Source organism: Cydia strobilella, chromosome 22 (assembly GCF_947568885.1).
Source record: "Cydia strobilella chromosome 22, ilCydStro3.1, whole genome shotgun sequence".
Lineage (NCBI taxonomy): Eukaryota > Metazoa > Arthropoda > Insecta > Lepidoptera > Tortricidae > Cydia > Cydia strobilella.
This window is the reverse complement of record NC_086062.1, coordinates 426,815-450,155: the sequence shown is the minus strand read 5'-3', so window position 1 is coordinate 450,155 and position 23,341 is coordinate 426,815. Positions and strand designations below refer to the sequence as shown.

The following is a 23,341-nucleotide window of genomic DNA, read 5'->3' as shown; positions in this document are numbered from 1 at the left end:
CGTAAGCGCCATCGACAATAAGGTCCCTTTTCATAGAAAATGCCCCATTTTTGTACAACACTAGCTTCTGCCTGACTTCGTCTGCTTGCGACGATGATGATTGATAAAAACTACTCTATATTCTTCGGGCTTTAAACTATCACCGTATCAAATTTCATGTAAATCGGTTCAGCGGTTTAAATGTAAAGACGTGACAGAGAGACACAGTTTCTTTCGTATTCATAATATTACTAGCGTTTTCCCGCGACTTCGTTTTAGCTGAGTTAGTAATTTGGGTAGCTTATTTTTTATCGCATCTGCTTTTTATCGATTCCCCATACAAACTTCCACCCTACCCCCCTTTTCACCCCCTTAAAGGATGACTTCTGGGATAAAAACTACCCTATGTCCGATCCCGGAACTCAAACTATCTATACCAAATTTCAATTCAACTAAATCGGTTCAGCGGTTTAAGCATGAAGAGGTAACAGAAAAACAGACACCACTTTCGCATTTATAACATTAGTAGTTATGGATAGTAGGGATACACACTGAAAGAGTTTTCATCATTATTCTATCAGTTAACAGATACAACCATCATCATCATATCAGACAAAAGGGACCTCTTTCAAGAATTTACATATTGACGATTAATTTAATGACGTAATTTAATGACGTAAAAGTCTAATTTGGAGATACAACTTTTTGCCTTAGCAAAGAATGTAACATTTTTTGTAACTATGTGCAATAAGTAACAGTTATTTAGGATGTAACTTAGGTATAATTTACAACTTACTAAACTTTTGCACTTTTACAAAAAAATGCTTTTATGAGTAACGAACAAATAAGCGTTTTGCAGAATATCACAAACTAAGTATCACAACTTTTTATGCAATAATTAATAATTATCCTGTTGTCTGTGTATGATAAGGATTCTGTCAGAATTTTTAGCCATCTTTTTTTTTTCCAAAAAATATTTATTATCCTCTCTTATTAGAGAGGAAAATAAACCGAGGTTTGATTTGAACCCACGATTTTTGACCACCACACGTATGAAAGGTTATAATACCATGTATCAAGCGAAAAATAACGAACCTTTAAAAAGAACAATCATGAAATCTGGGAATGTATAAAAACTCTGATGCACTGCTGTCTGTAGCTGCCTATAGGCAGGCAGACAATGACATGCGCATTCAGATAACCTCATTTCTTTCCGCGATAGCACACACACAAACGTCTGTTGAAGCTCGTTTCTGAAGCCGGCGTAAAAGGTGAGTGTATTTATGGTACTATGAGTACGATGACACAATGAGCGTTAAAGTTCTTTTGTTTGCTAAAAAAATGTTTTTATAACTATTAAAAATTAAAGAAACGACTAAGTTTGTCTGACTTTCAAAACTTGAAGTTTACTGCATCAGAATCAGACAGATCAGTTTAAAAAAACTCATAAATTGTCTGTAAATAAGACAATGACACAGTGAAAATGACAAACAAATTGACTATGTTAAATGTCTGTAAAAATATGAAGTGAATGATGACACAACCTGACTTTGTTATTTTCAAATCGGTGCAAAGTTACCTTAGACGGGCTGTAAATGCTCTCATTTACACAAAACTAGAGAAAATTTTCATAATCCAAACAACAGTATTTTAACTGCGACACTTATAAATTAGATATACGACAAATATACGCGTCATTAAACTCCTATTTTCATTTAGTTACTAAAACTAACAAGTTATGTAGTTACAGTCGCCATCAGATATATCGGAGCGGCCGAGGTGCTCACAATGTCTGAACACGCACTCTAACACCTTGACAATAGAGGCGTGTTCAGATATTTGAGAGCACCTCGGCCGCTCCGATATATCTGATGGCGACTGTACTAATTTAATAAGCCATATATCTGTAGTCAATTATCCTCGCCAGACAAAAAACAAACTATTATGCAAAGATACGTGAGATACGTCCTACGGCATTCCGCGCAAAAAGTCGTAAGTGCTCAATTGTCTTAACGATGTAAGTGTTAATAAAAACGTTTTTTGTGTGTGTGCGTGATCAATATGGCTGCGTACGGTGATGCAATGGCTAATCGTGTTTGTGGACGCTTACTGCATTTTTATACTGTTATGTAATTTGATGACACGTTTAGCTTCTGACGTCGGTTTATTTTGCGTTGTTTTTTTCCTTTGTAATCTCAGATGCATATTAAAAAAAAAGATAAGTACACCGTTTAGATTTATATGTAATGTGGTCTCTGTTATATTTTTCAAAGTAACTGTGGCAACATAGTAAATTTTCTTTACCTCACAGCTTCATAATTTAACATATAGGTATGTCAACTATCAAATAACTAATTTGTCCCATGGTGTGTGGCAACTATTGCCACATATATATCAACATTATTGTATTAGAGGAAACGATAATATAAAAGTTCTTAATATTTACTATTCCTTTTTTTGTTATTGGAAAGCATACTTTTATAAACTGTACAACAATATAATGCGAAGGATATACACTACACATACTCTATTACCTATAAAATAAAACAGAGTCCATAAAAAGGTTGAAGGTAAAGCAACCTTGTAGAAAAAAGATATTAAAGTTGATCCTTAAGGGGTGAACGTACCTTCAAGGATATTGATAAGAAAAACAAAGGACACTATCATAAGAGTAGGTATCTAACGTGAGCCAGTGAACTTTAAGGGCCTTGATTTAATCTTTTTTATAAAGATAACTTTATTAGTTTAAGAGTGCGTAAGGTTTTTAAAGTGTGATGTTGAGGTAGGTAAAGATTATGGGCTTAGTAAGTTAGTATATTATCAACTAGGCAGAATAATATTTTTATACCTACTTTAATGATATAAACATACTCCTGAATGTGTGATAGAATTGAATATCAGTACATATCTATATAGAAACTACCTGCACACACTTCCTTTTCTGAGGCTTAATTTATGATACATAAAATCTCATTTAATCTTACATTTTATTTAAAAATACGAAAAAGAGAATAAAATAAGATACCTTATTTAAAATAAGATTGATTCCAAAAAACAGGTCATATGGATGTAAATTCTTGTATTTTTTTTTTAATCTGCCATAAAAAAACTTTTAACCACACGTGACGTACTTTTAATCCATTTTTCATAATTTTCCTATTCTACTGTAAAAGTATCGACTCTACGCACGTTGTTGTGGCTGTTCAATACTTCGCTCAGTCCAAATGTCGTATCTCCATACGAATTACAAAGTCACTTACGACATTTGGAATAAACTGCACAATTCATGCCTTATTCATACAGGTCACGATCAGGGACAACGAACCTGAATTTTTACATCGATTACACCACAATAGTAATCGAGTCCATTTTTAATCGTTTATTTTTAAGCGGAAATTAAATTTGATTGTGTGGTAATGTATTAATGATTTGCTTTCAGACTTTCAACTTCGTACTTTGGCTAATAGAAATAACTAAAATAAGTCTTTTGTATGTTAAAATGGAACGTTATACTTTTTATATTAAAATAAATTGAAATTACACATATCTTATTTTACGATTATTTTGAAGGGTTAAGTAGATAGTGAACTTTTTCCAGCAAATTGCATAGAGAGATTGATTTAATTTAAGTTATAAAAATGCTGTTAAGATCAAAATAAATGGCACTAATACCTGAAAAAAAAATGCGTAGCTAACAAACCAAAAACGGATATAACATTAATAAATCAAATTCCAAAAAGTCCCATACGACATTACGCAGCAGGAAGGTATCGCAGTAAAATAGCAATATCTACCACGTGCCACAATAAAAATAAATGGAGAGTGCGGGGTCGCTCACCTCCCTAACCTAAGACACGCTGCGCACACGCACACACGCGCGCCACGCCCACAGGCGCAACAACGGATTTTTGAGCGGGTTTCGCGATTGTGGTTTTTCCTAATGTTTTGCTAAAAATTATCTTGTAACTTTGTTTATACCACGTCAATGGCAAACAAGCATACGGCCCGCATGACGGTAAGCAGTCACCGTAGCCTATGGACGCTTAACTAACTAACTAACGATTCAAAAGTAAATGTTTTGACTTTGATTTGACTTGACGTGTTTTTTCTTAGGAATGCTTTATAACTTTTTTTGAGAAATGATTTTTACGTGGTCATGTGGCGGACATTGAAATTTTATAGCATGTGCAGTTTTTGTTCATGATTTAAAATATGTCGTTTAATAAAAAAATCTATTAAATCTGTTAAAAAATTCGCCCTTTTATGACAACAACAGATTTTTTTGCGTACTCATAATTCTCAGCGAAAATATAATTAAAAAATATAAATCAGACATCAGTCATTACTTATCATCAATCATACCAACGTTTGATATCAATTACAACCGTATGTAAAAATTTATGAATCATCTACATATTTTTGCACTACATTTCAATTGTCACTTACGGCGTTTATGATAATAACATAAATATTGCGGTAGGTCACAAAAACCAACAAACAATAATCAGCATTCCGAGTAAAACAGTGGCCTACTTAAGCCGCCGTAATTGCAATTACGCTATTTTATCATTATACGTGTCCATTTCAAATGAAACCATAATTTATAAAAAGTCTAAAGTCTCTATAGCACTCACTCATTTACGCCTTACTATTATTAAGAAAGTTAAAATGGTCCGTTGAAAATAGACGTAAGGGACATTTATTAAACCGTACTTACGACGTTTTTTCAAATAACTGACGCAGATATTGAAAAACGATATCGTATTCTGCGTACGTTGCTCTCTCTGTTAAAAATGTATTTATGTGTGCGTATCTTGACCTACGACAAGAATGTGTGTGTGTGTACGATGAGTCGTATTGGTCGGAATTTTAGTTCGTGTCAAGTTTTTAAGACGTATCTGATTTTGTATTAGGTTTCAAATGTACCCTAAATAGATTGTTGAATTAAACAAACATAATTATAATACTTTATATAGAAATTTGACAATGACAAATTTTCGTTGCCATTTGAGTAAATATGGCAAAGCTATTTAGATTTAGAATTTTCACATACCTATATTTTTTTTTTAATTTATTGAATAAGGAAGCAAATTACAGTGTTTTAGATCATTACATGACCCATCGTAGGCAAAACCTTATGGAGGTTTGTGTGCCGATGGGGAGTTCGAGAATAACATAAAGAAAAACAATATTATATCCTATATCCTATATCATCATAAATATGATTCTTAGTATACATAGCTTGTGTCGTTAGTTTTTAATAAGTGCATTTTAACGACTTTTTTTATATGTTTACCATTTAAATATTTAGCACAAACAACTTCTATCTCTATTCATTCTTCTATCTATATCTATTCAATTATCAAAAAAAGTTGGTACATATACTGAAAATCGCCTATATTTGCTCTTTTTTACATCAATCTAAATTATATCCAGGCTAAAACTTACTAAACAAAACACAATTAGCCCTAAACATAGTTTGATTGGAAAATGTTCTCAAATAAATAAGATCGTTAACTTGCAGTAAAGGTTACGTACTTACGTACGTAGTACGTTGGCATTTAACAACATTCTCACTAAGACACTATTTTAGTTTTAAAAAGCTTTCGACATGTTTCTAAAGGTCTCTTACATGGGTAAAAGCCAGTAAAAGGTGATTCCCATCTACCCGTGATTTTTGTTCTATTTAGGCAAAATGTCGTAAGTGCTAAGTTAAAAAGACGTATGGCAAATAAGCATACGGCCCGCCTGATGGTAAGCGGACACCGGAGCTGCATTTCCAGGGGTGTTACACGCGCGTTGCCGACTCGTTGCGTTGAATTTAAATATTTGAATGAATTATCATCATTTCAGTAAGTAAAAAAAAAACTGACAACACGATCCGCACTATAAATTTGTTTTTACGAAATACAAGCTCATCAAAGCTTAAATTTTTTTTTTTTTGTGTAAATAGTTCTAATTATGGATCATGTATCTGAAATAAATGAATTTGTTGTTGTTGTTGTTATTGTTAAAAAAATACATATGTTTATAAAATATCTATGTGTACATAATAAGTTACAAATAGATGGCATATTTAATTAAAATATTATTTACGCAGGTTTCTTCAACAATTATTTGTATAAAGTATATTAACAGGATAAATCAATAGCTGTAATAAAAATAGAAGGATATAGAAAATAGAACATATTTTTATGGCTCATTAGTTTATTAAAAACAGGAAATACCGCTTACTATCGGGACAATATCCGCAAAAAAGCCAATTAAAACAAGATTAAAATTAATGAAATAGATCCATCCACAATGCACGTAACAGAAAATAGGAAAATAACTATTGTTAAAATGAACTAGTTTTATTACGCTGCGGTTTCGTTGTTACCTAAGTAAGTTTTGATTTATGTACAGAGGCTATCAGATATTTCGAAGCGGCCGAGGCGCTCACAAATATCTCAACACTATGGTAAAGGCGTTCAGTCGTGCGTGTTCAGATATTTTTGAGCACCTCGGGCGCCCCATATATCTAATGATGACTGTACTATTTCGTAACTTGCCACAGTAACATTCCAGGATATTTCATTTTATCAAGGAAATTGACAGATGCAGCGGCGGCAAAAACGACTCCACAGCGTCACATCTATTGTACGAAATGGTACAGAAATCAAATTAAATATTTAAATAGGGAATAGTTTTATTAATTGCAGGTAAATATAGTTCAATAATACTCCTGAAACGTCTTAGTGTAAGAGTTATTAGAAGAAGGAAGAAAAAGTTTTAATAGTTAATTAGGTATATTTACTAGCTAAATATTAAATAATGTACCTATATGTTACTGTTGTGGAGAAAGTGTTAAATTGAAATAAATTGAAATACTAAATTATAAATACATATTTATAGTCTAATAGCCTTAAGATTTTAGAAGTCTAATGAAACTCACAAATTCAACTATTAAAAGGACATATTTGAAACAAAGAAAAACTTAGCATATTCAAATGCCAAGTTTAGATTTAGTACAATAGCTAGTTAAGCTTAGATTAATATATTAATTGACGTACCTTAATTTTTTCCTTATATAACTGTTGATTAAGGAAATGGCAGTGATTCAAAACAGGGGGTCTAGTCAAGATGACAGTCGCACAGCGACAAACGCCAAACGAAACGAAAAAAAACCGGCCAAGTGCGAATCAGATTCGCGCACCGAGGGTTCCGTATTTTTTAGTATTTGTTGTTACAGCGGCAACAGAAACACATCATCTGTGAAAATTTCAACTGTCTAGCTATCACGGTTCATGAGATACAGCCTGGTGACAGACGGACAGCGGAGTCTTAGTAATAGGGTCCCGTTTTTACCCTAAAAAGATGTATAGGGATGACAGATGGAAACGAAAAGTCACGTGACTATTGCCATACATTATTTAAGTTTCGTTCGGCGTTTCTTATCATCGATTGTCATATTGGTTACGCCCCCAGAGGTCAGCATGAGTTTAAAAATCAATGTAGTAGTCAATTTGTGCCTATAATAGGTATAGATACGTTATTGTTCGTCAATTAATAGTTAACGTATAATATATAGGTAATAAATAAATAAATAAATATTATAGGACATTCTTACACAGATTTACTAAGTCTCACGGTAAGCCCAAGGAGGCTTGTGTTATGGGTACTCAGACAACGATATATATAACATATAAATACTTAAATACATAGAAAACACCCATGACTCGTTAAAAAAAATCTGTGATTATCACACAAATAAATGCCCTTACCGGGATTCGAACCCAGGACCATCGGCTTCACAGGCAGGGTCACTACCCACTAGACCAGACCGGTAGTATGATTTTAAAGATCAGTGTTGTTGTCAATTTGTGCCTAGTAGTTACTTCCACGCTTCTTGTCAAAAATCGTACAAAATATTATGTAAATTGTTAGTTAATTTGTACCTATTACTTAGGATTATGATTTATTATGAGTACGTAATATAATACTTGTTTACTTTAACTTTTTTTTAAATATTGCTACTTAGATAATTATAACATTTATAACCAATGTAAAACCGGAAAACCGTTGTATTTATTGCTATAAAAATAAGCCTTTTCTCGTTTGTGTTATAAATAATTAAATCTACAGTACAATAACATAATTAATTTTTAAGCTTGCTATTAAGCTTAGAATAAATTTAAAAGTGGAAAAATTACTGCCTTGGGTGAGACTTGAACTCACGGCCTCTGGATCGATACTCCAGCGCTCTGCCAACTGAGCCACCAAGACCTCATCCATAGTCAGCAAATCTTCCCACTATATGGGTCTATTGGACCCTAGCGACATCTACTCAGTTGGCAGAGCGCTGGAGTATCGATCCAGAGGCCGTGAGTTCAAGTCTCACCCAAGGCAGTAATTTTTCCACTTTTAAATTTATTCTAAGCTTAATAACATAATTACTTGTAAGTCGAAGTCGCTATAGTGTTTATCTTATTTAAAATGATACTATAAAGATCAAATAGAAAGGATAAACCGTTTTTATCTAGTCCGCACTATTTTTAGGTTAGGCCACTTTCCCCATACAAACGTCAAGGCGCGTTTCTAAAATCAGGTTCTTACAACACTCTTTAAAAGCTAACCCCATTTATTTAAACTTCTGCTTAGCAACTATTTAAAAAAATCGTCTCTATGGCAACGACGTCCAAAACAACCAAAATTGCATGACAAAAACTAATGTGTTTTAGTAAATTAATATAAATTAAAATTTATTATTATTTGATAGCTTTTATAACAAAAACCGGAAGTGTTGACGATAAAAAAAACTAAACAAATACCTGCATTGATAATCTCCCAAACAAAATCCTAGAACTCTACTAAAAGTACTCATCACAAAAAATCCAACTAAAAACACAAACACTCATAAAAAAATCCAATTTCAAACTTTGTGTAACCCGTTCTAAACTTTTTAATTTTTCTTTTTTCAGCGCGAAAGGTGTGCGTTTTCGCCAAAATGCATTTTTCAAATGTCACAGTCGCGCAAAAAATCGCATGAGCGCTCGCCGCGCCGTAGGCGTTCTGTGTATACTCTATAGTTGTATCGTAATGCACTTATAGGTATGTGTACTTGCTAAGTTTTTTATTATAGTCAGTTATACCGCGGTTTGCTTTGAGCGATGTGGCGACGTCTTGATACTTGGATTACGTAATACATTTCTTTATGGCACGGGTTTTTGCGGGTCTAGGAAAAAGTGGACGGTTACATTGTTTCCTTTATTACGTCAAACTGTATGCTAACATTGCTAACCATATAGCTTGTTAGGTTTTTGCGACAACTGTTTCATAAGATAGAGTAACAATATACAGTATAAGTTGATATATTTATGGTAGGTTTTAGAAATATGAAAAATACAACATGTAGAGAAAAGAGCAAACATACTTTTTAAGCGTGAGTGACCCGGTTAAATATATTTAACATGAAAAATACATTAAAATTTAGTTTTATATATATTAATTTGTCTGTTTTGGAAGAATTCATTATATTTGCTTCCACACATACCGTCCGTAAATATTGGTTTAAAACGTAAAAAGTTGTCTGTAAAATTGGTTTAAAAGTGAAACAAAATTAATTTTAGTTTATAAAAATATACGATTTTCTAGCATTTTATACACACGTGTTTGTCATGTCTTCGATAGTTTAGCCCTTTAAGGGTTCAGATTTTAAAATATAAAATTCGAGGCCCTTATTTTTGTCGTATATATTTAAATGCGCCCTATAAAGGGTTTATCTATACATGACAATGAAGATAAACGACCAAGAACCTATGGGTTTTTTTTAAGTTATTTTTCTAACGTTGCAAAAGTATCAACTTCGCTCATTCCTTGCCCGCGCGACAGGGACGCCGCGCTGTAGTTTTTTCGCCGTCCCACTCGCTCGGGGTTTTTTCTCTCAGCTTTTTACATCGCTCCTTATTCGCTTTCTTTATCTGATTTTTTAACACGTCTCGTAGGTGGTCGGGAAAAAAACTTTTACGAGTGTTTTTTATTTTTAAATTGACATTGCAAGATATGAAGTGCCATCATTGTATTTACAATTCTGTGATAAAAGCCACAGAGATAAAATAAAGGTTTAAACGGTACAAGGTTTTAAATATGTTTAACTTTTATGCGTGTTAGATTTTGTTATGGTAATGTATTTTTTATAGCGACTGATTTTTATTGTGATAAATCAAGCATTTTAAGGGTTATTCTCCAGATTTGTGCCTGCGACTAAACTCCGTCAAATCATACTAAACATATGAAAATATTGACGGAGTTGAAGCTGACCGCAGTCATATAATTTGAGAATGACCCTTAATTGCTGACATATGTAGGAACATAAGTAATTATAAAAAATATTCGCCTATCAACGTGGGCCTCCATATTGTTAGGTACCAACTATGCATCAGACTTTAAAATATTAATTCTAGATAACTGTCAATTAAAAAAAATCGAGTGCAAAAAAGTCGGTTAAAAAAATTAAAGGACCCTTTGTCAATAACCAATTAACTAAACTAAGAACCATAAAATTAGTTAATAAGACAGCTTTAGAAAAATATCTAGCCGTTTAGGGTTTGTTCAGTGGTTAGTAACCATCCGACCGGCAAACATACATTTAGGCTAATTGGTCTTGTTAAACTATTGTACTACTTGATACTTGACAATTATAAAAAGTTATTTTGAAAAAGGCGCAAGTGTTGTCAAGATGACAAGGTGAATTAGACCTTAAGACTATTATGTTAAGGTTGGTTATTGAAGAAGAAAGGGAATCGAGATATGTGGTTATGAGGAGTGTCTTAGTTGCTGGCAAGTTATTGTAGAGGATGTTTGAATAATTGCAAAAAAAAAACTTGTCTTAGGTTCTTACTCAGATCGCTACTAAGATTAAAATAATATTTTACCTGTATGATAGATTAATAATTATTTAATTAGAATATAATTTAATATAATGAGATTAATAATGTTATCGTATAGTCAGCATCAATAGTAGCTGGTAGAACACCACGTCAAAAGTGTGTTAAAATTGTAAGTAAGTACGCATCTTTAAAATAAAACGTAGGTATTTGATAGAAAATTATCTTTATATATTTGCTTGACAGTCTGAATTAGGTACCGAATTTTCCCATTTTAATTAAAAATGGTTTCACAAAAAATTGCATCTAAAAATTCATGCAACTTTTTTACTTCAAAATTAAAGTGGATTCAAATCGAGCAAATAAGGCATGAATTAGTACGAAGACGCCGAGGCAAGGAGGCAAGCGAGGGAGGCAAGAATGGCGTTCGTTAGCCTCTTTTAATTTCAACTAATTTTTATCTGCTACCGTCTTTTTTACTCTAGTACGGACCATTAGCTCTGAAATACGGGGATGGAGGAGTCTTGATACTTGGAGGGTACTATTCTATAGATTACTTATTAAATTTATATAATTAGTTAATAGGTATTCGACTTTTCAGAGATAAAAATCGGCTGTTGATTATCTCTACTTGTGTTGCTGAACTCTGTATTGTTTTCTTCTATTGAGGTGTGCAATAAAATGTATTTTTATTGTATTTTAGGTATTTTTAATCAACCTGTATGTTATGTTATGTATAGTAATCGCGACGGCGGTATCTTTAAAAATATTTAAGATCTAGCTTTCTATCTTTTTAGGGCCATTATACTTATTAGTGGGTTCCATTTTAGTGTGTGATATAATTAAGTGTGCTTTGTTGTGTTAAATGTAAAAAATATATAACTTTGAGGTTTTCATACATACTCTTTGATGGCTATAAAGTTTTCCACCTATGTATAGTTTCTGTAGTTTTGTCACTTTAAACAATAAAATTAAAAATGAATGAAGCAATCGTGTAAAATTGTTATGAAATTAGCATATTATACAGTATGTCTCTGACCTAGGGGATTTAAATTCAGGGTTCGATTCTACTCCCAAAACTGAGTTACTTTTATTATGGGACTGACCCCAAAATCGCGAAAAAAAATTTGGCTTTTCCATAGAAAACGTCGACATCTGATGAGCCAAAATGTATGAAAAACCAATTTTTTTTTGCGATTTGGTTGGTCCCATAATAAAAGTAGCTCAGTTTAGGGAGTAGAATCGAGCCCTGAATTTAAAGCCCCAAGGTTAGGAACACCGTGTATATTACCTTGATTGATATTGACATGTTAACTTATCAAGAATAAAATCTATAATAAAATCGTGAATTGAAAAGCCAATTGTTATAAAGTAATCAATAGATACTACATTCATAATTATTGCTGTTATAATTATATCATCATTGGCCTATAATATATTGTTATATATGGAAGACGATTAGTTTTAGTGATTTCTAAAATTAAATTATGTTAGTCAGCAAAAGTAGTGAATGAAACAATGCACTATAAGTACATATCTGCCACCCTCAAATACTTTTCGACATTTTCCATTCAAAAGTATCTGCAAAGATAGATATAACTCCGTAATAGATGGATACAGTCTAAGGAAAAAACGTGCCTCGAAAATCACGAAAATTTGATTCTCGATCAGATGGCGCCACTAGTTTTGGCCTACACTCGTATAGAGGGCGTTGACTGTTTCTTTTGTTATTTATAATTTTAACGCATACCAGTGAAAGAACATGGGTCAAAATCATAAAAATAATTAATGCAAATAAAAAAAATCATTATCTATATTTAAATACATTCTATCGTATTTTTATAAATCTTCATTTTTAGTTTTAAAGTGTGTCGACAGATGGCAGTGAATTTACTGGGGTTACAAAATTTACTATGACAGTACCGCTCTAGTATAAGTTACTCTATGTATATATGTATCCTTGTTAAGCTATCAGAGATTACTGTATACTTTTGGCGCATAGTCTGATATTTTACTTTTGATGACCGTACTACATGTAATATTTCATAGAATTATTTTCATTGATATTATGCACACTTTGAAAGTCGAAGTAAACAGAGAATGGAGGAAAGATTTTTATTTCATTTCACAAACCTACACCTTGTTTTAACATTTCATATAGTTCTGACACTCAGTGTTAAGTTAAAAGTATTTCGGTCTTTACATATTCAGAACAAATCCTCTGACATCAATTTAAGTGGGTTATATTGGAAGTAGAGCTTTTCCGTGTAGTTTTATCGTCTGTCTAGACTTTATTTACTATTTTTGGAACAAATATTTATCAGCAATATTTTTTGACGTTGAAGTTAATTAAGCCAACTTTTAAAGCTATCAGATGCAGAAAAAATATCGTATAGGTTTTCATTGTTGGCGCCTAAAATATCTTTCGCGGGACAAAAGCTTTTAAGCAATTTTAAGAGTAAAACTTTTATAGCTGCATTTCTCACTGCATCGGTATGATTTTTTATTTTATTTATTACTAATAAAAGCTCAATGTAAATATACGTAGAGTGATAAAAGTTACTAAATATTCAAGGTTTTATTACATTACATATTTTTTTTTATATAACAAAAATCGTCAACAACGGAAACTATAGTTTACTTAGTTCAATGAGACATATCGCCCCTATACTTACTCAACCTCGTATCTGCAACACTCATTTGATGACAAAATCACCCGTATTCCGAATGAAAGAAAAGCGACATTTCCATCAAATGATTGTTGCAGATATGAGGTTGAGTATAAGTATAGCGACGATATTAAAACAAAAATATTTAAGTAACATATTCACACATTTCCCAATGCACAAGCAAAGAGATGTAAAAGACCACGCAATTAGGTCAAAGTTAGGCCTTTTTGACTAAACGGTGCAAGTATCAAGAAACCCAGTCGGTGCACATAGAAATCTAATTTTTGTCCAGTTTTTCTCATAGTGCTCGCAATTTTCGTGTGTTTGTTGGAACTAATGAACTGTTTTGGCTCCCGTCGGGATTTTTAGTCTAAAGTTGCAATGTAATTACACGAATAATGAGGTTTCATGTAAAATATGATTTAGAGAAAAAAATTGTAATGTAACAAAATGTTAAAAAAGTTGATCATGTGTCATGCTTATAAATAGTTTTTTTTTCTGTTAACAATTATGTATATCCACAATTTAAATTCGTTTGTTTTCTGTTGTTTTAATCAAGTCTTTTTAAGTGTAATTCTAAAGCGAATACTTATTAGCACCTAGCTACAGTTTGAAGATGGAGTAACTTTAAAATGATATTTATTACATTGTAGACATTTAATAAATTATTCAAAAAATGTACAGGTGTCTAAAAAAACAACATTTTTACGAGCAATGAAAAAGTTTTCTTATAACGTTGCGGGCTAAAGTGCCTTAACCGCTAATTGCGAAATAAATTAACAAGTTCGCGCAAAAAACGTAAAGTATGAGTTATGGGGTGGCGACGGTTTTTTTCGTGTCATGGAGCGAAGTTTTTTTAATGAGGTCAAGCGATGGTTGAGGTAAAAGATATTCACCTATATGATGCTAATATACATAATTATGCATAATTTTCTGAAACATTTATCTACTTCAGAAAGTAGTAATTTTATTATCCACACCACTAATTTACGTAGGTAGGTAAAAATGATTTGCAAAGTATAAGTAAAATTAGAATAAAAAAATATGTACTTCCAAATTAAACCAAGTACCTATATTTTAAGTGACAAAATACTTTTTTAATTTAAAATATGATCACGAATTTATACCAGACCTATACTACTATATACGTTTAAAAACCGGCCAAGTGCGAGTCGGACTCGCGCACGAAAGGTTCCGTACCATTACGGAAAAAAACCGCAAAAAAATCACGTTTGTTGTATGGGAGCTAAATATTTATATTATTCTGTTTTTAGTATTTGTTGTTATAGCGGCAACAGAAATACATCATCTGTGAAAATTTCAACTGTCTAGCTATCACGGTTCATGAGATACAGCCTGGTGACAGACAGACAGACGGACAGACGGACAGACGGACGGACAGATGGACAGCGGAGTCTTAGTAATAGGGTCCCGTTTTTACCCTTTGGGTACGGAACCCTAAAAAAACGAAATCTAATTTCATGAAAAAATACGTCCTCGCAAAAACATAAGTGTCTCATTATTAATCATATTTTAAGCATTTTAAGGGTTGAAGATTGCCGCCGACAAAAAATGGGGAAAAGAGGGCTCTTTTCCTCTTTATTTTTTCTAAAAGGTCGGAAGTCGTACTAATTGTATGGCATTGTATGCCCTTTTTCGACAACATTTGCATCTTTTTTCGAAAACGAGATAGCGAGAAATAAATCTTTACTAAATGCTTTATATTAAACGAACGATCACGCTACTGTGTGGTCTAAAAATAAAAAAATATATATTGAAATTGATCTGATGGTCATTTAGACGACATATCTCGCTTTATATTTTTGAGTGTAGTTTTGTTTATTCATATCCATAGAGAATGGTTTGAAATTTAGTTGCATATAAATGACAATTAAAAATGTCGCATGATGCATAACTACTATTGAAGATTTAAAAAATGACACGACAATGACAAGTTTCATAATGTGATAGTTTGTGACGTTTTCAATCAAAAGGTACCACATTGTCGCTTACCATAAGGACGAAATTGGATTGCATCTTTATACGAATAACTTGTCAGAGAGTCCTTATGGCAAGCGACAATGTGGTACCTTTTGATTGAAAACGACACATTTAATACCTGTATTTCAATGTTCACATACCCAAATAACGACTCTTATGAACGTCAATTTGATCTCATTTTGACATCACTTGCGCATCTGACTCGTAAAATCAAGCGTGCGAGTATAATCATATCACACCAAATAAATATGAAATCTTCTAAAACTTCTAATAGCGTTTTCGGTAAGTTCCAAACTATACGTGACTCCATTTTAAAACTCCAAGCACTTAACAGAAACGTTCTAAAAATCGCGATCTTTCTACACCCATTAACTTCAGCTCGTTCCAGTAATTTTTTTAAATGCCACCCTCTTGGACACTTTCTGAAATTACCACCCCTAGTCCGAGTTTTATTAAAAAAACAATCTCGTTGTCTCTGCCTCGCTTAAAAGTTTGGAACTGGCAACTTTTTTATTGTAATTTTGTTTTAAAATGATAGGTAAGTTTTGATACTTCTTTTTTGTTTAGAAATTATTTCGGTTATTTTGTTGGGATATTTGAATTTTTTAAACAATATTGTCCGAGACTAGGTATTTGTAGTTTATTACATAGATTCTATTGGTATAAAAAGACGACAGGTGTTTTTTTTTTATAAACCAGTGTCAAATATTAGAATTCGTAACATGATAAAGTAAAAATAAAAATTAAATATTTAACTTAAAATTCAAGTAATAAAACACTTGAATTTTAAGTAAAGTCTTAAAGTTGATTTGTATTTGACTCTCGTAACTTTAAAAAAAGTGATTCGCATACGTCTTTTTTAAGAACAGATACTTAATATAGACTGTTCGCATAAACCATCACAGCGCTCTGACTCTGAACATCATTAACAACGTTTTTAAAACAATACACACAAGAGACGCCGACACGACGAAAAACGAACACCGAATTGATTTACAATGCTATAAAAAAGTTTAAAAAGTTAAAAATCTCCAACAAAAGGAAAAAAGATAAAACACATGTCGGTGCGGATGTCAAAATCGTCTCAATTTCGAACGGAAAAAAACAATCGAAATTTGAATTTCAGATTTGGAACGCGGTCATATTCGGTTTTTTTCGGAAAGCGGCTTATAATAAATCTACTGGCAATAACTATAAATTCATTGCGATCGACATGCAAATGTTGAGGTGGTTTTTTTCGGAAACATGCTTCGTGTACTTTTGGGGTCGGATGGGATGGAGTGGTCGTTGGTTTATACATTTTTGGAGGATGATGTAACTAGGTAACTACACTAAAAATATAGCACATTATATGCATTAATTTTTCCAACATTGTGATAAATTAAACGACCAATAGTTACTCGTATACCTAAAATCTTTTTTTTTTCGTATAATCACATTTGGGATTTTTGGCAGAAAATAGTGAAATTTCAGAAAGTGTTGCCTCAAGACAGGATTTTAGTTAAGTAATTGGAGATGGTAGGGATTGTTTCGCTGGTATAAGTTACGAATTGTGTTTCTGGGACATATTGACGCTTCATTGATATAAAATATAAGCGAATGCATTAGCACCATTATAACCATTATAAGTTGTATAAAGTTATATAGTATAAGTTGTAGTTCCGTGGGTACAGTTCTGAGTATAAAGAAATATTTTATCTTACTTATACGGTATACCTAATCTTTATCAAGCAGATCCGAGAAAAATATTACAAATTTTCAAATTAATGGAAAAATTCACGCTTCGTGCAAGCTTTGAACTTGCGACCTATTGGAACACCGGTTAAAATAGTTTTGAAACTAAAAGTTAATATTTGAAGGGTTCAAAACAGCTTTTAAAAGATACTGTGACGAGATATAACCTTTCAAGTGGCACATACGTCCTTTTTGTTGATGGAATTTCGATTTTATTTTAATTAATCAAATTCCAAATTTAAATGACGTTAATTGTCCGCGAGGCGGTTCCTGCCACTTCGAGAGATAAATAAACAATTCGACTCCACAGTTTTCCTGTCCTGTCTGTAAGATCAAGCGCCGCGAGTACTTTTTGCCCGACAGCGCGGATCGCTTTTTTCGACCACCTGTACTTTTTTGTTACTTTTTTACTGTAAGTACTTGAAGTGTGTACCGTGGAGAAATTTAAAAAGGCCGCCTATCCTTACATTGTATTTATTTACTTGTGTTTGTTTGTAACTCGATAATTCAAAGATACGTTCCGCAAGGATAATGTTTTATTTTAGAAGGTGTTTGTGTAACGTTTTTTAGGGTTCCGTACCCAAAGGGTAAAAACGGGACCCTATTACTAAGACGCCACTGTCCGTTTGCCCGTCTGTCCGGCTGTCCGTCTGTCTGTCTGTCTGTCACCAGGCTGTATCTCATTAACCGTGATAGCTAGAGAGTTAAAATTTTCACAGATGATGTTGTGTTGCCGCTATAACAACAAATACAAAAAAGTACTGAACCCTCGGTGCGCGAGTCCGACTCGCACTTAGCCGGATTTTTATTCAGAAATGCTGCAGCAAAAATAAGAACCAATAATTAATTGAGACCATTTCGTGGCACTTTTTCTTTTTAAATTTCTCTCTTTTGTATAATTTTCTATTTGTGTGTGCTAACGAATAAATTATTTATATTCTATTAATTGTATTTTAAAAACGTGTTTTAGCAATATGATGACATTTTCGTTAATAAAAAGCTTTAATTTTGGATTTTCGGCTACATACTTTTTAAATCACATTTACAATCGGGTCTAACTCGAATTTTTTCGCGAAATAAATTCGCGTCAGACCCGATTGTAAATGTGATTTATGTGTTCAAAACGCGAAAGTTTTAAATGTTATACATTTTTTTTCAACAATTACAGAAGAGATTCGTATATTGGTATTGTTAACTGCGTTTTTTTTTGTACATGTATATACGTGTATACGTGCGATACCAAAAATAACTAATAGTCTAGAATAGTAATAGTTTTAATTTCTTATATAGGTACGTACTCATAAGCACGAAACAAGTGCCTAAAACATCTACATATAACATTTTACCGTATTTTTTGGATTAATACTGCTTTTTTATTTCCTTTCATATTTAATTATGGTACGTTCACTAGAATTTGAAGTAATTATTCACCACGATATTGTATATAAACATAAAAAGATATCAGCCTTTAAATTAACGGATCCTTAAATTTATTACAAGCAACCCTAACAGCGCAAACTGAACAAGTGCTTACTTCCTGGGCACATACAGCACCTTTAACGCAGATGGCCAGTGCATCAAATTTAAAAAAAAGAAAAAAAGTTAAATAAATTGTTAACGCCTCAAGCGCTTAATCGTAGGCATTTATATCTAGATCGATTCTATGCGAAAATGTTGCCAGTAATGAATATGCAATAGATTGAGCCTAGATATTGTATGGTTCCTGGCTGTGGTGTTTCCTTTGCCACTCGCTGAGAGATTAAATCTTGATGTAAAAAATGGGGGTGTTAGTACAAAAATTAAAAAGAAACTCACCTTAAAACTAGTGAGTCATTGGTTTAACCAATACCCTTTATTTAGGGGATTTCGTTTTGGCCTCTGTGTTTCGTTGTTATAAACTCCATTTTATAAACAAAATACTTATTTTAAATTCATTACTAATTTAGAGTCACGTTAATTTCAAATTTAGAGAGATATAATATTCAATCTCATTTATTAACGTGAAAAGTTTTTTAATAGGTATTTCTGTGTATATTAAAATCTAAATTAACTTTTTTTTGCCATGAAGATACATGACAAAAAAATATATAAATATAAGGCACACATTTTTTATTCTCTTTTCTCTTTTCATGATATACATAATTCTTTTTGCTCTTGAAATGCAAGAAACATTTTTTTTATATTTTGTCTGAAGGAGAGAAAAACGCAACGGCTTCTTTCTATAATACAACCGAATAAAAACCATTATTAAAAAAGGAATAACGAATTTAGAGTTCCAGAATTCGAAATTCGAACGTCACACAACGACCGCCACGCCCCCTACTTGGAAGATAACAATACGCATTGGAAGAGGTGCCAACTCACTCGCTGTAGCGTCGACCAGCATTCCTCGAGCGTCCTCTCGCTGATGCTCTGGCCCGATCTCGCTTGTTGCTGAAAGTGAAAAATTTGTGAGTTTACGTGGTAGTGGACTAAGCTAACTCTGCATGTCATTTGCAAGGTGTGACAATGTCATCATTCATGTAAAATTTCGATGAACATGCCGCGGAGTGGACGCAAGCGGCGGAGATCGGCAAATCAAGGCCGTTCATACATTGGACGGAGGATGACTACTATGCCATAATACACAAGAGAATTGTCTCGTTACTCTGCAGAGTGCGGGCCAGCTCCAACCCTATCCTGGCTACTGTTGCGGGCCGATATGACTCACCTATAATGCGGCATTTTGACTGTGTCATTACCGCTATTAGGTGATAGTTGTTAGAATGTTATTGCGTTTTTGTTTTGTCGCTTTCTGTTTTTTGTTCCACTAACACTTAGTTTTTAATTTTAATTGTTACTAACCATTATGGGCCAGTGTTGTCTTAAATAAATAAATTGAATTGAATTGAATTAGTCGAGTGCAATGTATGAATGACCTTGATTTGCCGCTCGCCGCGCCGCGCGCCGCTTGCGTCCACTCCGCGGCCTGAGGGCCTAACGCGAACCACGTTCGACGTGTTGCCTTTCTGACACACTTGTAAATTCGTACATAAGTGTGACAGGGAGGCAACACGTCGAACGTGGTTCGCGGTAGGCCTACTGACCCCCCCTCACTTTGTTCTGTGCAAAGTTAGCTTAGACGGTCTCCAGCTGATTTGGAGGTTAGAAAGCAAGCTTCGATTATTTTGTAAGTAAAATTGTATTGATTATAATTTTAGAAATGTTAAGTAGCATGCAAAATGAAGATTTTTAATTTAGTTAAGAATGAGATGATAGACAATGCGATAGAAGTCTACGGAAACTCACGACACGATACTTTGTTATGTTATAAAATAAATATGAATGTTCAATAATTATTTATTGACACAACATGTATCTTACAGTATAAACTCCGCATAAAAGTAAAATGTCAAAAAAGATATCAGAAAACTATGAAATTTACTAAACAAAATTTTTTTTTGTTTCAACTGTAATTCTAAATCTAGTCTAAAATTAGGTTTTCCATTGACATAAAAGACTACAATTTCAACACATACTTCAATAGATAACAATAAAAAATATTGCACTAATAACCTTGAGATGAGAGTTTTAAAAAGGTTATCGAACTTGATGACAGATAATGTGGCATAATTTGACTTTAAACGTGCCACCGGTATTATGACATTAATTATCAAAACCACTAATCTGGAAGAGATCGCCTTTGAGACATATTTTTTCCACCAATCTTATTGTTTAAGTCAAGCATTTTGTGTATTGTACGTTCCTGTTATTAGTGAACAATTAACAATATTGTCTTATATTATTACATCGTAGTCTAGTATCTACTTAAGGTAAAATCGCATTATTTGGTGACACGCCTAATTCGGCGATACAAGTTTTGAAGCATGACAAAGTGAATTAGGGCCTTTTAAATGGACTTCACGGCTTCACGGCTTCGGCGGCTTTGCCGATGCCGTAAGGCCCATTTATAAAGCCCTAATTCACTAGCTTTCCTAGGTGTCATGCTTCAACACTTGTATCACCGAATTAGGCGTGTCACCAAATAAGGCGAGTATACCCTATAGCACAAGATTTGCTTAGTGTGGTGATAGGTAGATGTGTAAGACTATCCCCAACATTTTTACTGTATTTCATAATATATAATATCGTGAGTTTCCGCAGAAGCGGCTAATAGTGAAGTGAAAAAGAAAAAAATAATTACATCGATATTGAGGCTATTCAGGAAATTTACCAATGCGAAAGGCAACATGCTCCGGTCGCCCATGGGCACGTCGCCGGTCGGCGACTGTTGCTGCGGCTGCGCAAAAATGGACCTTATTAGTCTATAAATAACGTTTAAAATGTATAATGCAGCAGTAAAATGCTTTTTAAATTGGGGTGTTATTAATTTATAAATTATTATACTATACAACTAAGCAGCAAATTAATTTATTAAAAAAATACTGATAGTTAGGTACATCACTCTAAAATGTATTATAAAATTCTAAGCAATAAAAAAACTAATAAATTTGCGTATTATGCAACTCTAACTAAACAGTTTTAAGGTTAGAGCTTAAAGTTTGTATTTGGCTTAACAAAATGGGTAGGTACAAAAAAAATAGGGAAATACTGATAAGAAAATGATTTCGTAATCAGAGGATCAAAAAGGTTATTTAAAGGGTAAGAAACTCAAAGTGGAACGAATTTGTAAGTAAAACAATGAATGTTTAGTTAAGATGTCGATTGATAGAACGAAAAAGCAATAACAAAGCAAAAATAAATAAAATTAGTAAAAACTTACCCATACAAATTAAACGAACACAACACTCACATGCGATTAAATAAAAAAAATCGCAGGTTATATAAAAATGCAAATTAAAAGTTTAGCGTAAATGAAATTTAAGTTACAACGGATTGTATTGAAAATTGCGTTAAAATGTAAGCGTAAATGAAATACTAATTGAAACGAGTTGCATTAAAAATGCAAGTTAATATTTAAATAAAATAAAATAAAAACAATTCTAATTTTACGAATTTAAAAAATCCGCATTGTATAAAGATTAACTTGTAAACTACTGCGAAATTTAAAAATGCTAAATCAACTTGCGAAATTAAATTTAAGTTTAAAACTTGCAAAATTAAAATTAAACTCATAATTTCACACGTAATGTTAAAAATGTTATTTACATCAACGTTATTGAGGTTTGACAGTAAATTTACCAGCGCAAACGGCACAAGCGATCGTTCGCTCATGGTGGAGTCGGCCGAGGGCGATTGTTGCTGCTGTCCCGTTCGCACGTGTAGGGAGGAAGGCGTGAAAGAGAGAGACGGCTTCATCAGTTTCCAGTTTGGATTGATTTTAAATGTTGCTTTAATTGATTGCACATGTATTCGAAACCGACACGATTTACACTCATAATTTTAAACTAACATAGGACTTTTACGCGATTAAGTCCTACGTTAGTTTAAAATTATGAGTGAAAATCGTAGGGATTATAGGGACAACTATAGTATTATTGGAACGACAGGCACTTCCCATTTTATTTTAAGGTAGCAATAGTTTATTTAAAATAGTGCCAAATATTTAACTATACAGTATCTTGGGGTAGTTTATCTTATGTTTTAATGTTTGCAAATTGATTAATACTAATAATATTTCAGCCTATATGTATACGTCCGAAGTCCCACTGCTGGGCACAAAAGGCCTACCGCGAACCACGTTCGACGTGTTGCCTCCCTGTCAAACTTACGTACGAATTTACAAGGGCGACATAGAGGCAACATGTCGAATGTGGTTCGCGGTAGGCCCTCAGGCCTCCTCTTATACACGAGAGGGATTTCGCTAAAATTGATTATTTCATTGTTATGAGCAACTAATTTTATAACTGATCTGAATAAATATACTTTTAGGATTCTAACTGATAAATATTGAAAAGATTTATCAAATTCAATCAATTTTTCACTTTATTATACTAATTAGTAATAACCTACTAACGTTTATATATGACGTGTTTTTAGCGTGACAGTTAACCTCGTAAACAAAAAAAAAATATACCAAATATAACTATTTCAGTGATAAAAAAACAGCAGATTCCCATTCATCAATTGAATTATTTTGATTGTAACCTCTTA

General features: G+C 32.8%; 1 protein-coding gene and 1 non-coding gene across 9 annotated transcripts in view; both read right to left on the bottom strand.

The window, feature by feature from the left end:
• Nucleotides 1-23,341, bottom strand: part of LOC134751575 (zinc finger protein 184) — a 146,945-nt gene that overhangs the window by 59,309 nt on the left and 64,295 nt on the right. For 5 of the 8 annotated variants that reach the window (XM_063687042.1, XM_063687043.1, XM_063687045.1 and 2 more), the window contains 3 exons: nucleotides 22,430-22,492; nucleotides 21,432-21,527; nucleotides 19,613-19,681 (listed from right to left, as the gene is read on the bottom strand). The exons of 1 other annotated variant lie outside the window; for it this stretch is intronic. In XM_063687042.1, coding sequence (XP_063543112.1) covers nucleotides 19,613-19,681; nucleotides 21,432-21,527; nucleotides 22,430-22,492 — 228 coding nt within the window. The remainder of the gene's footprint in view (nucleotides 1-19,612; nucleotides 19,682-21,431; nucleotides 21,528-22,429; nucleotides 22,493-23,341) is intronic. 2 more of the 8 variants (XM_063687044.1, XM_063687047.1) reach the window with 2 other exon arrangements.
• On the bottom strand, nucleotides 8,172-8,244 carry Trnad-auc (transfer RNA aspartic acid (anticodon AUC)). Its single transcript has one exon. It is a non-coding gene; the product is annotated as a tRNA-Asp (tRNA).